General features: G+C 42.9%; 1 protein-coding gene across 4 annotated transcripts in view; it reads left to right on the top strand.

The window, feature by feature from the left end:
- klhl24a (kelch-like family member 24a) overlaps positions 1–15,228 on the top strand; it is a 30,235-nt gene extending 15,007 nt beyond the window's left edge. For all 4 annotated transcript variants that reach the window (XM_041212246.1, XM_041212268.1, XM_041212260.1 and 1 more), the window contains exons 5-7: positions 4,370–4,558; positions 5,300–5,488; positions 8,130–15,228. In XM_041212246.1, coding sequence (XP_041068180.1) covers positions 4,370–4,558; positions 5,300–5,488; positions 8,130–8,327 — 576 coding nt within the window. In that variant the 3' untranslated portion in view covers positions 8,328–15,228. The remainder of the gene's footprint in view (positions 1–4,369; positions 4,559–5,299; positions 5,489–8,129) is intronic.
- The last annotated feature ends 1,256 nt before the right edge of the window (positions 15,229–16,484 follow it).

Genomic DNA, 16,484 nt, shown 5'->3' with positions numbered 1-16,484 from the left:
CAAATGCAGCAAGACCTGGACAATATCCAGGCTTTGGCTGGCAAGTACCAAGTAACATTCGAGCCACACAAATGCCAGGCAACAACCATCTCCAGCAAGAGAGAATCTAACCATTGCCCCTTGATGTTCAATGGCATTACCATAATTAAACTCCCCACTATCAACATCCAAGGGGGTTACCATTGATCAGAAACTAAACTGGACTAGCCATATAAATACTTTGGCTACAAAAGCAGGTCAGAGGCTAGGAATCATGAGACGAGTAACTCACCACCTGAATCCCCAAAGCTTGTCCACCATCTACAAGGCACAAGTCAAGAGTGTGATGGAATACTCCCCACTTGGCTGGATGAGTGCAGCTCCCACAACACTCAAGAAGCTTGACACCATCCAGGACAAAGCAGCCCGCTTGATTGACACCACATCCACAAATATGCATTCCTTCCACCACCGATGCACAGTGGCAGCAGTGTGTACCATCTACAAGATGCACTGCAGGAATTCACCAAGGCTCCTTAGACAACACCTTCCATCTAGAAGAACAATGGCAGTGGACACATGGGAACACCACCACCTGAAAGTTCCCCTCCAAGTCACTCACCATCTTGACTTGGAAATATATCGCTGTTCCTTCACTGTTGCTGGGTCAAAATCCAGGAACTCCCTTCCTAACAGCACTGTGGATGTACCTACACCACATGGACTGCAGCGGTTCAAGAAGGCCGCTCACCACCACCTTCTCAAGGGCAGCTAGGGATGGGCAATAAATGCTGGCCCAGTCAGCGAAGCCCACGTCCCATGAATGAATAAAAAAGAAGTGTAGTGACTATTGTGGGAAACAGTTGGCAGTCACAAACAGCAATGTGATAATGACCAGATAATTTGCTTTTGTTATATTGGTTGAGGGATAAATATTGACCAGGACAACGAGAATAACTCCCTTGCTCTTCTTCAAAATAATGCCAAGATTCATCTGAGAGGGCAGATGGGGGAATCAGTTTAACATCTCACCCGAAAGGCAACACCTCTGAAGAAGAGTTATGTGGACTGGAAACATTAACTCTTTTTCTCTCTCCACAATGCTGGCAGTCCTGCTGAGCTTTTCCAGCATTTTTTGTTTTTACTTCAGATTTCCAGCATCTGCAGTATTTTGCTTTTACCTCCAACAGGGCAGCACTCCCTCAGTATTGCATGGGAACATCAGCCTTGATTTTTGTGCTCAAATCCTGGAGTGGAACGTGGAGTTATATGGAGTGGGAAAAGGGACTTTTACACTTAGGCAAATACTTTTCAAATGGTGACAACAAAATTAACTGTGCACCACCAGTTTGAATCTGTGAGTTCTATATGGTGACAGTGCACCTATAGTATTGTTAGGGAGGGAGTTCCAGGATTTTGACCCTGTGACGATGAGGGAATAGCAGTATAATTCCAGGTCAGGATGATGTGTGACTTGGAGGGGAACTTGGAGTTGGTGGTGTTTCCAACGCCTGCTGCCTTCATTTTAACTGGAGGAGGTGATGGGTTTGAGATGTGCTGTTGAAGGCCCCTTGGTGAGTTGCTGCAGTGCATCTTGTAGACAGATGTAGGAGGAAGATGGATGTTTAAGATGACATTCCTTGATTCACCTGCAGAGTATGGGAAAAGAATTTTGTTTTACGTCAGGCTAACTTGTCATCCTTGTCTCTTATTAGTCCCTAATTTCTGCTGCCGTCTCACAAGTAAATCCAGTGAACCCATATCACCATTAGGGAAGCTGCATTGAAGGGGGAATCAGATCTTTGACCCATGCTCCCATTGAGTGCAGTTTCTCTCTGTTAATGTGTGATTAGGATAGGTATTGTAACATCACATACATTATACAAGATAAATGGCACAGAAATAGGCTATTCCGACCATTCAGTCCATGCCAGAGGTTATGTTCCACTTGAGCTTCCTCCCATCTTTCCTCATCTAAATCTATCATTGAAATCCTCTATTCCCTTCAACCTCATATGCTTGCCTAGCATCCCCTTAAATGCATCAATACTATTCATTTCAACCACTCCCAGTGGTAGTGAGTTCCACATTCTCACTATTCTTTGGGTTAAAGGGTAACATGGTGGTTATGGTTCAGAATTGCAAGTCAAGAAACCTGGAATTCCAAATCTCATCCTACAGAATTGTGAGATTACATATAAATCTGCTCATTCATGACTAACACCAGGAAAAAAAGGTCAGGAAAGCCATTGTTTCATCATTAAAACTCAACTGGTTCACTAATGTCCTTCAGTACCTCCCCTACCTTGTCTGGCATACATGTAACTCCATTCCTTCACTATCTGGTTAACTGTCCAATATCATCTTCAAGGAGAAGACCCAGCGCCACCATCTGCCCAGGTGTGTTGCCTGCCATTCACTGACCTCTTAAACCATGCTTGCAAAATCGGCCCCCTCATCTCCAGTTCCTGTTGGGAAAATAATATCGGGGACACCAAGCAGGCGTTAGAGGGTTAAAACGTGCTGTCGTGAAGTGGTACCCCGGAGCTGACCATAAATGAGTAGTCCGGCCTTGTCCACTGCTCCCAGATCACTCTCCTCCCAGTCCTTTTAACCTGCAGGTTAACCTGTGCTGATCCTAGTTCAAAAAGCAGCACAAGGTTCTCGCAGATTGTCGTGAGCAGGCCGATGCAGGTACAGAAAGTGAAGAGGCAAGAGGCAATTAAGTTTTGAAAGCAGAACCTCAGTACCTAGCAACAGGTATGCCAGAGGCTCCCTGACAGGCTTCTGCATCATCCAATCATATGTGTTAAATTACCTGGAATATTCTGGGTTCTTTCAGTGACATGGGTTATGTAAACCTGAAACACCAACTAGTTCAAACCGGTTACCATGGCTTAAAAAAATAATGATAGTTTTTTTAAAAATAATGTATGAGTACCAAGGTAACATAATAACTGTTTAGACAATAGCATGCACAAATTTATCCTTACCTACCTTGCTCAGCTTTGGCTGTTTGTCAGACAGTCCTCAGTCTCTCTCTGCATTGTTTTGACAATACATTGTCTTTGTCTTTCAGACATCTCCCAGTCCCTCATTTGTTCTGTTGATCCTGTCTCTGTTCTCAGCCCTGTGGTATTTCCTACTACCTGGTATACAGGGAACGTTTTGACAGATGGGGCAGTGCAGCAGTTTTATATCTAACCCCTTCTGTATCTGACTAGGGAATGTTTCATGGGTTTGAGTGGACAGGGACCCTTACATTCTTTACTTTGAAGATTAGAGAAATCCATTAAAATAAATTGTGACTGCCTTGTTGGCTCTTACTGTTGGAAATCTTCGGTTAAAAAGAAACTACAGTGCAGGAGGAGGCCATTCAACTCTTCATGACTGCTTGCATCCTGCTCCCTGCCTTTTCCCTATTTTTCCACTGGATATAAATACAGATATCACTCAGACTGAGCCACTGGGATTGACATATGTGGTTGTGTTTTCTTTTTAATTAAAATTATAGGATATTTGACACTACAGTGATGTAGTCATTTGATGATATAGCACATGGTGCTGCTGCGTGCATTGCCTTGGCAACCCCCCCTCTAACCCCATGATATTTATACACTGTGAGGCACCTCACCTCCACTATCTTTAACTTGTAGGAAAGAGGATATGGTCGCACCTGTTTCCAACTTTCCCAGTGGGTAAGGGCACAAGTAAGCAGATTAAAATGTAACAAGTTGACATCCTTATCTATAAATTGTGCCATGAGAATCCAGTGAGCCAAGTTCGAAAAGGGTAAAATCTTTAGGGTTCATAGATCATGAGATCCCTCCCCAAGAGTACCAGCACACAAGCTCCCTCCCCACCTGTACTTGAACAGGAGCTCTCTCCACACTAATATTAGAACACACACCCCTTCCCCAACAGTACCAGCACACAAGCTCCCTCCCCATCTGTACTGGAACAGGAGCCCCCTCACCAACTGTGCTAGAACACAAATCCCCTCCCCAGCAGTACCAGATCACAAGCTCCTTCCCCAATAGTACCTGAAGAAGAGTTCCTTACTCAACATCACTAGAATAGGAACCTTCATCTGTAATATGGGAACACAAGCTCCCTCTCCCATAGTACTGGATCATTGGGGGCTGCCCATTGCAGCTGTGAAAAATGCTTGCCTAAGTGTTGAGAGCACCAGCAGTAAGTGCGATCCATTTACTAATAGCTGTAGCCTTATAACCAAAGACCCTTTTTAAATACTTGCATCAAATATGAATTGGGATTTGAGGTACAGAACCAAGGCCCACATTCCCATTTTTTTAAGCAACATGGTGAAAGCTACTTTGAAAGTTCTCTGTTGACTTGAGCAGTTTTTCTTTACCTTGCCCTGCTCCAGGTGTATGCTGTGGGAGGATATGATGGTCAGAATCGACTGAGCAGCGTGGAGTGTTACGACTCTTTTTCCAACCGTTGGGTCGAGGTTGCACCACTCAAAGAAGCAGTCAGCTCACCGGCTGTCGTCAGCTGTGTCAGTAAGCTCTTCGTGATTGGAGGAGGGCCTGATGACAACACATGCTCTGATAAGGTTTGCACCAAATATGGATAGAATCCCTGATGAAAGAATCTTGCCTCTCATACATTTGGTGTTTGATGTATCACCATTTTATTTATAATTTTTAAAAGTATCATGCCCAAGTCCAGACTCACACATCTTCAGGGAGACAGTGGAGTAGTGGTAATGTCAGTGGACTAGTAATCCAGGGGCCCAGGCTAATGCTCTGGTGACATGGCAACTGGTGGAATTTGAATTTAATCAATTGAATTTGAATGTCCTTTAGAGAAGGAAGCCTGCTTTCCTTACCTGGTCTGGCCTACATGTGACTCTAGGTCATTTGGTTGACTTTTGATTGCCCTCTGAAATGGCCAAGCAAGCTACTCAGGCACACCACCACCTTCTCCAGGGCAATAAGAGATGGGAAATAAATGTTGGCCATGCCAGCGCCGAATAAAAAAATTGCAGGTAAGCCTATCAGCAGCAAGCGTGGAAAAGAACTAGGCTGTGACTGGAGAAGCAGCACCTGACAGAATTTGTCACTTCCACGTATGGGGATGACTTTTCTCTAATTGCTTGCATCGTGATTGAATTTTCCCGGGCGTTTCGGGGGCTTTCAGGGGCAAATTCACGTACTGCCCCCATGTATTTTGAATGCTGGTTACATACCGATGTGTTTATTTTTGTGTTTGTTGCAATAGCTCTATATGTATTTTCATGTTTGTTACAGTGACCATTGGCATATTTATTGACCTCCCTGTTGCTCTCTGACAGGTTCAGTGTTACGACCCAACCACTAATGTTTGGCTGCTACGAGCGCCCATCCCCGTTGCTAAACGGTGCATCACCTCAGTGTCCCTGAACAACCTCATATATGTGGCCGGGGGTCTGACCAAATCCATCTTCTGCTATGACCCAGTGGAGGACTACTGGATGCACGTGGTGAATACCTTCAGCAGACAGGTAACTATATCAAACCCTCCTCAGCACCTCCACTGTGAAAGTTTCCACCATGTCATATGATCTTGCTGTTCCTGAAATGATCAGAAATAGAAAAATACAGCTGCTTTTTACTGGGTGGTTTGGCTTTAGTTCTGTCCTCCTCCTGTGCTGAATTAGCTGATAGTAGGGCAATAGAATTGGGTATGATGAATGGCATTTCCTGCTTCAGTGCTTCTAGTGAATGCTGGAAGTGTAAAGCAGGAAATTCGAGACCTCCTGCCTTTGATTTTCCAACTATTCCTTTCATCACTAAGAATATCAAGGATATACATTTCAGAGTTTACTTGTATTTGTTCCCAGTGTGTGCCAAAAACACTGAAACAGAAAATAGCCCAGATTCCAGGGTTAAGGAGTGCAAGCTCAGCCATGGCCCCTTTGATCATTAAGCAGGGAACCCATGCTGAGAGAGGTGAAAGGACAAGATGAGGCTGGGCTTGGGCGATCAGCCTGTCACTATTGACTGTCTATATTTGTGTGAGGGACAGCAAACAAGACTGGATAAGAGAGGGAAAGAGAGAGACACATGGGCAGGGGAACACACAGGCACACAGAGTGATGGACAAACAGATGGACAGAGAGAAAGATAGAGAGAGAGTCGGTGAGGAATGCCTTCAACAGCAGCTATTAAATTATTCTAAAGAGCTGCAGTAAATTATTAAAGCCTTCGTTTCCTTCCAATTCTGTGTTTTTCTTTCTATTCAATTTCTTAGAATATATTTGTTTTGAGTGTTTTACTGAGCCCAGTGTGGGACCATGCTGCTGAGATTAAACAGGAGCATCTCTACTGATGCGAATCCAGCTCTCTCACACATGTCCATCCTTGGCCTTCTGCAGTGCTGCAGTGAAACCCAATGCAAACTGGAGGAACAGCATCTCATCTTCCGATCAAGCACTTTACAGCCTTCTGGACTTAATATTGAGTTCAACAACTTCAGACCATGAAGTCTGTCCTCTATCTTTACCCCTTTTTAAAATCCTTTTTTCATATTTATTTTTATTTATTTTATTTTTTAAATGTATTTATTTGTATTCATTTATTAATTTTTAAAATCATTTTTAACCACCTCCCCTCTCCAGCCCCCAACAGGGCCATCTGTGATTTGTTTCCATATTGTTCTTTCACAGAGTGCTGACCCTTGATTTGCTATTAACATATTCTACTATCTTACCTTTAGGCCACTAAAAGCACCTTCTTTAGCCTTCACCACCACCATTAACACTCCCTTTGTCTTGTGTCCATGACATCTTTGTCAATCTCTCCTTAGCCCCTACCTATCGCTGACCTCCTATCTTGCTTCACCTGCTCCAGCCACCCCTCCCCCCCAATTTAAATAGTATAAATTCCACATTTCTACTTCTCTTTAGCTCAGAAAAAGAGTCATATGGACTTGAAACATTAACTCTGTTTCTCTCTCCACGGATGCTGTCATACCTGCTGAGTTTTTCCAGCATTTTCTGTTTTTGTCTCTCACACTGTCACTCAGTAATCCCTCTCCCCAGCACCTGTGTAACTGACGGTATCTCTACTGGTGTTAATCCATGTCCCTCTTACAGTCACTCAGTAACTCCTCTCCCCAGCACTCTGTGTTACTAACTGTATCTGTGCTGATGTTAACCCAGCTCCCTCGCACTGTCACTCAGTAATCCCTCTCCCCCCAGCACCTTGTGTTACTGACTGTATCTCTATTGATGTTAATCCAGTTTCCTCACAATGTCATTCAGTAACTCCTTTCCCTAGCACTCTGTGTTACTGACTGTATCTCTGCTGGTGTTGACCCAGCTCCCTCCTACTGTCAGTCAGGGTTCTGGGGAAAGGGGTTACTGTGTTACTGACAGTATCTCTATTGATGTTAATCCAGTTCCCTCACAATGTCATTCAGTAACTCCTCTCCCCAGCACCCTGTGTTATTGACTGTATCTCTACTGATGTTAATCCAGCTCCCTCACACTGTCGCTTAGTAACCTCTCCCCCAGTACTTCCAATGCTCACTGGATCAATGATAGCACCGGAGAACTGAAAGTTAGAAAATGTTACATCCTGTATTGAAAAACGGAGAGGATTACAAATCAAGTAACTATCGGATTCAATTGTGGCTTTCAAAAGATGATTGGATAATTATCTGAAGAGAGAAAAATTGCAGGGCTATGAGGCAAAGACGAGGGAGTGAGACTAATTATGTTATTTCTGGCACAGACACGATGGGCTGAATGGCCTCCTTTTGTGCTGTAATCATTCTATGACTCTATGATTCTACCTTATGTTACAGACTGCATGTCTACTGATGTTAATCTGGCTTCCTCAAACCATCACTCAATACCCCTCCCCCTGCACACTGTTCCTGACTGTGTCTCCACGGATACTGTCTGGTTCAGGAAATCCAATGACCAATTGGGAGTTAGTTACTGCTATACTGAGCTCAAAAATTAATCTTACTGAAAGATGGAATGATAATAAATACTGTTAAAACCAGACTGCACAGCGTCAGTGTTACCTGTTGATGCATTTGCCGTTACCCCAATAATAGATAATGAGGATACCGAAGGGTATTAGTCTGTTATATACTTGTTTCTGATACAAGTTCTTTTTTGCTACATCACGCAGGAGAGTTGCGGCATGTCTGTCTGTAACGGCAAGGTCTACATCCTAGGTGGCAGAAAGGAAACTGGAGAGGCTACTGACACTATTACGTGTTACGACCCAGCCACAGGAATCATCACAGCAATGGCTGCCATGCCCAGGCCTATCTCCTACCATGGCTGTGTGACAATCCACAGATATAACGAGAAGTACAGGCCCTGAGCCAGGGATCTCCAGCACCCACCCAATACTGAGTGGCAAAGAGGCACAACCACACTATAACTTCCTATGGAGAGACCAGAGTTCTCTGCAGGTTCTATATTAGACAATTGTTTTATTGTAGCATACTCTTCCAAACATCGAGCCTTGTTTTTTAAATTTTTATTGCAACAATAGAGTTATAGATCAACAATCTCTTTTTTGTGTAACGCTAAGGCCACAGTGACTAACATACCAAAGCTGTGGCATTGCAGGCAAAATGATGCCATTTGCACATATTTCCACATCCCTCAGATAACCATGGCTAGGTACTGGACTGCCAGTGGTGCGTTTAGTGCCACAATGTAATACCTTAGGAACCAATATCATCCTCCAGAAGGTACTTAGTTATTTTTTGTAAAAAAACATATATATAAAAAACCTGTTCACTTTCTGGCATAGTTAGAGGTTCAGGAAACAAAGTCCAGAAGTTGAAATCGAAGCGGAAGCCTTCTGTTTGAGTCAATCGGAGGTACCTTGGAACCATAGTGATTGAGGTCTTTTCCAAGCTCAGAGTTGAGACCTTCATATCGGAGCACCTATGTCACTTTGATACAGTTCAGTGGCTGCTATGTGGCCTCGCCCCAGTAAAGTGGAACTGTGGTAGTTATCTTCTTGTAAAAGTGCCCCTGGTTAACGTCCTCCTCTTTCACTGTTTAGTCTTTATTGAAGCCTATGAGGAGCAAACTCTTTAACCCTTGCACATGACTCAAAAGAAGTCATTGAAATGGACTGCATGAGACTGCGATGCTGGTTGCCTTGGGTTACAAACAGCATCAGGGCCAGAGGCCAGGTTCAATGAGGTGTGGTTCCATGTATTGAGACCAGAATGCAATCCTTTCACTTTGTATCTCTTAGGATTATCATCTCCTCAAACACCCTGTAAACATCTTTGCTTTGTCAAAACCTAGTTTTCGGATTCCTGGAGTGTCTCTCTCTGACTGCAGAGATGATGCACTAACACCAAATGCACAGGGATTGCTGCACTTCATTCTGGAAATACTTCAGCCAGGATGATGACAGGAGTGGCAATGGGTGGGTTTTAAGGAGGCATGCCTGCTGTCACTTAGAGCAGCTCAAATTGATCTGCAGGGCATGTGCCTTCTGGGTTACATTGCCTAAGTATTGGTGTGGAATAGGATTTGTGCAGGCATTTGGATATATGCACTGTTCAGTCGATCACATCTATGTACTCAGTGAGTTGACTTTGCAACCAGAGACCATGAGAACATATTTAGAGTGATTGGATTGGTCAGATCACAGTCTAATGAATAGTGCCATAGTGTTGATATTCACAAAAACTGCTACATAGGCAGTATCTCAGCTGCTTTAATTTGAAACCTGAGACCCACAGTTACACTCCTGGAAATTGGTTTGTCAGGCCTAACTGGACTTCTGGGCTTCAGATCATCAATCCAACAGTGGTTAGGTGCATTGAAGTAAATTTATATGGGTTATTTTCCATACAATGTAGAGTTTAAGTTGGTTATATACTGTGTATATATACCCTGCTGAGTGGGTTATAGCCCAGTAATATGTATACAGTATGTGGTTTATATATACCATGTATATGTACCTTTACTAGATAGTATGTGAATTATTCCCCAGTAATGTAGAAAGTATGTAACAGGACACACTACCGGGATGAGAAATAGAAGCTTTAGAAACCAAAAAAGGAAAATGGAAAGCTGTGGAGCTGACTGTCAACGCTTGAACAACAGATTGTGCACTTAGACCCTGCGTCATTGCATGAGTGAGCTGTAACCATCTGACATATTAATGTAAGATGTTAATGTCCCTTAGAGAAGAACATGCCATTGCAGCATTTCCAAATTGTGTACCTTTGCCTGCTAATAGCACTCAAGTGCGGTGGGTTGGGTGGAGTGGGTTGTGTGTACAAAGGTACTTGCGGCTGTGTGGCATCCTCCCCTCCCCACCTCAACCCCCACAAGGGGCTATTCTTGTATCAACTCAAACAATGAGTGTTGCCGGACCATGGATCAGTGTGTTACAGCCAGGTTTGATCCAGCCTTCACACACATTTAGGGTAGATCCTGACTTTGTGTGATTTGTAAAGCCCATTTTACAAATCTCCCATTGTTTTATCTCCAATGGAGTCAATGAAAATAAAAGTGGAGAGCGATGTGAAACAAGCAGCTGATTCACAATCGCTCATTTCGCACTAATGCACAAAGTCACAATCTACCCACCCATGAACTTTCCAGCACTTCAACATAATAAAAGTCACAATATCAGGGTAATTTTGCAATAATGTTTAAATGTGTATGAGCTTTGAGGAAATTGAAGGATTGGTGAATGCTTTATGGTATTCAGTGATCTAATGTACGGTATCTCAATCAGACCTAACTCATTTCAATTGTTGTAAATCACTCAATTATTGCGTTCCAATTTCCTGACCCTGTATGGGACCTTTTTTGAGGAAAAAAATTGTAATTGCAATAAGGATATTAAAATTCTGCCGCACTGTGAACTTTAAAATGATCACAGCTCTGGATCTCAGATTTGTAAAAACCAGGACATTACAGGTTGAAAAGTGATTCAAGGGGCCTGTGGGTTTGAAGGTTGGATGAAAATAGGTAGACTCGAAAGTGATCAGAATGGAGTGGATGATCAGTGGAATAGACATTAGCACTGGTTTATGCGCAGATCTATTTTCAAAGGGAGAAAATCTTTACTTTTCAAGCTATTTTTTCTGTTAAATGGGATTAATTTAGCATTGTTAAGCAAGGATGCACCAAAAAATTCTGATTAGGGAAGAGGTCAACAAATCTTGGATAATCCGGTCAGTGTCCCCTCCCAAACAGCCCAGAAAGCTTGCACAATTCCTGCATGTTCACCCCGACTATGAGACATTTAAGATGTCCGCCACCAATCTGAAACATGCAAGGCTCAAAGTTTTACCTATGGCAGAGTTAATGTCTGTGTTTATCTGAGTGGATTAGCTTATCCCTACAACCAGTAAGGATGTGTGTGTCCTGGCCTTCATCCCATGACCCAGAATCCTTCTACCTTTTTCCTCAGCCCACCAGTTACGTCAAAGAAACACCCAGAATGCACTTTGTTGGGTCTGTTGGTAACTTGAGTTTTTTTTTGCTCTTCATGTGAATTAATTATTTGATGCATTTATATTAAATAGTTTTTTTTATAAGTTAAAGGACTGTTGTAAATAATACATCTCTCTGTCCGTTCCTATGTTTCACTGTATCAGCGAGCACTGCTTGCTGAGGGAGCAGAGGTTGGAGACCTAAAACAGTCCAAAATTCTTCACTGAGGAAGTACTGAGATCCTGAGAGCTGGCTTCAGTGTGAGCATTGCACTGGTGTGTAAATGACAGAGTATGAATGATCACGGGGGCCAAATTTAAATATCAACATTGAAAGACTGCAGCCACAGCAAGCAGCCAGTCTGGCCTCAGTTTCCTATCTGTTCACCAAAGAAAAGCTACCATGGGAGGAAGCAATTCCTGAATAAAACGCCCATCTTGTTAGTGGGAGGGTCCTACGGTCTGGACAAGGAGTCAATCAGAAGGGTGGATCCCTCAGTCTGGATGATCAGCCGATCAATGAGGTGGACCCCCCATCCCAGACGATCAGCTAATCAGAGGGTTGGGTCCCTCAATGCCAATAAGGAGTTGGACAGGGTATGGGACCTTCAGTTGTGATAGGACAGATAGGACACAGAGGGCCAGTTAGGTCAAGGCTATGGAACTGAAAGCATTAGGCATGAGAGGGAGAGAAAGAAATTCTGTGATGTTATTCATAAGCCAGGGTTCTGCTTCATTTCTGAGTTCAACCAAGGATAGACACAATAGTAGCTCATCCTAGGCCCCATGTATTTAATAAGGAACTTTCACCGTTGCTTGGAATGCTGGTGTGGGCCTGTGTCAATAAAGGCATTGATTTTTCTTGCTTACTAGCGAGGGAAAGTCCTTGGAATTCCCATAGCCAGATAGGCGCTGAGGTGAATGAGAAAGAGTGCAAGACAGGAAGAGAAAGATGGACAGAAAGAAAATAGGTAGGAAAAGAGCAATATTAATGCCACTTAGTCATCACTCCAGCCCTTGTGTCAGACACAGTGAGCTATTTTTATATTGTGTTTATGTTCCTGGCATAATCCAAAGGCTCAGGTATATGACTCGCAACTTAAAATCATACAGCAAGGTGGCTGCCTGTGTTTCTCATATCCACCAATGATGGAGCAAAAGCCAAAGTGAGAACGAGAACTCTGCTGTGGTCAAACTCTCCACAGGGCAGTGCGACAGAAAAGTATTACTGAGATCTCACTGCAACTTCTTTGCTAGCCGGTGAAATGTGGCACAGAAGAGGTTTTACTTATGGACCCTAAAACAGCTGAAATCTGACAAATGATTGCAGTTGCCCAGTACTCCTGCAATCCTGAACTGAAAACAGACCTAACAGGGAAAATGCCCTTTATATGAGCAGTCATTCTCATCGCCAACTCAGGATTGCATTGGATTAAGTATTTATAAGTTTTCTGTTGTTGTAAGCTGTGTCTTTATTAACAAATCTATTTATTCTTTAAGTATGTTCTTCAGAACTATCATGCTGAATGAACGTTGCCACTTTTTTGAGGTGTGCTGTGTACCAGCCATATAGGAAGAGAGGATGTGTCGGTGGGGGGGGGCCTCTTTTGATCCCCATTGTGAACAGTATATTGCTGTGTGCATTCTGCCTGACTAATGCATGATTGTGATTGATGTACAGCGCAATTGTAGCTGGCACACACTCCAGGAGTCGCTCAGTCTGTGAGCAGACCCTCCAGTACATTATTTGAAAACACAAGAGTTAAAAGTGTGTGTTGCAGCCATAGTAGATGCCAGCTACTTTTAAAGCTGCAATCCCAATCAAAGAGGTTTAGAAACATTCCAACTCCTTGTTATATGGTTTTGTTACAAAATCTGGGGACCCATCAATTAGATTCTAGCCTGTAACTTGCTGCCAGATATCACTTTTTTTATATATATATATAGATATATATAAACTACCTAAACCCTCTGGTTAGATTTTAGCCTGTAAATTACCCACCACCCGAATAGTATTCTCTCCATGTGATGTGACAGACCTACACAATGACTGCTGTCGTTTGGTGGGAACCTGACCTGCTTCATGGTTTTGAGTTTGTATGTGAGGAGCAATGAGTGAATGATTTTCAGTTTAGATGCGACATTTTTAATGCTGTGTAGCTGACATATCTTTTTTGTAATTAGATAATTGTAAAGTGGTTGTGTTATTTTTGTAATATTTGGGTTGTCCTGGAGACAGAAGAATGCTTTACTTTTGTTTTATGCTTATGTTGTACAGTACGAGCTGAATATAAACAAACTGTATTTGAATCCAAGATGGTGTAACATTTTTTAAACTTGATCACAATTATGAAATGTATAGAAAACTTGATTTAATAATAATATACCACTACATGGAATTCTGATAGTGAACCTGGATATTTGAAAGTTATAGTGAGTTGAGTTATCCGACTGTGTGGTTTCCACTATCCTTTCAGTTGTCTGAGTTTCAGAATTCCCTCTGTAAATCTTTCCACCTCTTCATTTTTTCTCTCTCTCCTCCTTTAAGACTCTACTTAAAACCAACTTCTTTGACCAAGTATTTAACCACCCCTCCTAATGTCTTCTCCTTTGGCTCAGCGTCAACTCTTTGTTTGATTGCACTCTTGTGAAGCACTTTGGGATGTTTTACATTGGGTGCTATATAAATGCATGTTGTTGTTGTCTTTGGGCATCAGTGATGCCAGACAGTTGGTCCTGAGACACAGTTAACAGTCCCTGCAAAGGGGACTGGCCAATGGGGACAGTGCGCACTTTGGAAGCTCTTATATGGAATGCAGTAATGATAGTTGACGGCATTATGTTTGATCTTCATTTTAAAATATTACTTTAAAACAAACACTACAGTTAAAATTTGAGGGGATTTGAGAGAACAAATAAGAAGAAAATTCTTCCATTGGCAGGAGGGTCAGTAACGAGAAGACACAGATTTAAGATAGTTGGCAAAACAACCAGGATGTCGGGGGGGAGATAAGTTCTTTTATGCAGTGAGCGGTTATGTTCTGGATAGCACTGCCTAAAAGGGTGGTGGAAGCAGATTCAGTAGTAACTTCCCAAAGGGAATTAAATATGTATGAAGAGAACATTGGCAAGGATATAAGAAAAAGGGGAATGGGTGGGATCAATTAGAGAGCTTTTCTAATGGAAACAATGCTTGATGGGCATCTTTTGGTGACTCTGTGCATTGTAGTGAGTTAAAACAAAGAGCTTCTGAATGGAGAGAGAACGATGGTGGTCACATCAACCTTAGGAAACTCTTGAATGACCCCAGGCAGAACCCTGCCTGTCAGGCTCTGCCAACTTGCCTGGGCCATTGCCGTAGTGCAAGTGATCCCCTGGGGACAGGAGAGAAAGCAAATTGGAAAGAGAGCAAGAAAACAGAAAAGGATTGTAACATTCAAATAGTTTACATGAGAATTTCCAGATTTGTACTCCTTTCTATCAATGTCTAGTCTTTTTCTCTCTTGTCCTGTAATGATTGCCACAAGCTGGATTTTTCAACCTACATAAAATGTAATTCTTGTGTCTTTTTTTCCTTCTTGAGTTGGTGTTTGTGAGAGTGTCCTTCTCTGAATCCAGAAGAAGGAGTGTTGATTGGAGAGCTAGTCCACGTTTCACTAGTTCACCAAGTGGCATCACTCGTCAAATGATGCAGTACCAACTGTGATTGCGTGTAATAATAGATTGTTACATGTAAAATACTTCTTACTGTGTGTATGCAATTTAGGTTAGTGACTTTAATAAAAATTCTGTTCTCACCAACCATTTGTCGCACGTCCTATGTTTGTGTCAATGTATTGCACCATGTAAATGGGCAGGTTTTAATTTCCACCCCACCTCAGAGCAGGCAAGGCAGGGGAGGGGTGATGCTGTAGACTCAGGAAGGAAATGCCAGGGTATGATGCCTGTCACCTTCCTGACACTCTCCGATTAAGTCAAGGGTGGGGAAGGCTGAGGGCGGCCTTTCCATCTGGAGGCCGACTGAGGCCATTAAGTGGCCAGGTGGCAATCTTAAAGGGACCTTGCAGTAGGTGCAAGAAACAGACTGTGACACAGCAAAGGGAAATTAGAGGATACATTGGTGACTGCCCCTCCTATTTAACCCGCCTCGCTATCCCATCTGAAAACCCTGTAACCAAGAAGCTTGAATTGCCATTCCTACCCTCCTTCAAACCATGTTCAATGATTGCTTTGATATACTTCCAACTGTACCCTCAGCTCATTTGCCTTATTCATTTGATCCCTTGCATATAAGTAAATACCAGGAATCTAAAATCTTCCTCCTTGCAGCATCTCCCCAGTCACGCATTGAGGCATAGCATTGACTGACGAAAGATTTGGTGAGTTTTGGCTCCCTGATAAATAGGACCAGGTGGACTCTCAAGATGCACGTCTACTGGTGCAGAAACCTACCAGCAATATCCAAATAAGGTGACCTCCCTCTGACTCCAACTTGCAGATCAACAGCTGTTCATATGGAAGATGAAAATGGCAAGAGAGAGTCCTCTATAATCTATTTGCGTAACGCCACCCATTAATATGTTCAGGATTAGTTGCTTAGTAGTACAGAACTTGGGTATTGCTGAAAAGACAGACATATTGGGCAGGATTTTACCAGCGGGGGCAGGGCCCGCTTGCTGACACATAAAATGAAGCGAGATGATGTTGGGCGGGACTCCCGATGTCACCATGTCCTATTTAAATTTTCAGGAAGGCGCGGGCACAGCAAAATCAGCTGCGCGCCCGCCGTCCTGTCAATGGCCAATTGAAGCCATTGACTTGATCATTTAAACAATTAAAGGACCTGCCCATCCAACGTTAAGGTTGTCAGGCAGGCCAGGAGCCCCGGTGGCAACTAGAAAAATCATGAAACCTCATCCACCAACGGGATGAGGTTTCATGTAGGGTTTTAAAAATTTTAATAAAGTTGTTATGGAAATTATGAACATGTCCCAGCTCATGTGACATTGTCACATGAGGTGACGTGAGGAAATTTTTTTCTATTTTTAATATTGTTG

This window comes from Carcharodon carcharias, chromosome 2 (assembly GCF_017639515.1).
Source record: "Carcharodon carcharias isolate sCarCar2 chromosome 2, sCarCar2.pri, whole genome shotgun sequence".
NCBI lineage: Eukaryota > Metazoa > Chordata > Chondrichthyes > Lamniformes > Lamnidae > Carcharodon > Carcharodon carcharias.
Note: the sequence above shows the minus strand (reverse complement) of the source record. Positions and strands in the feature narration are given on the sequence as shown.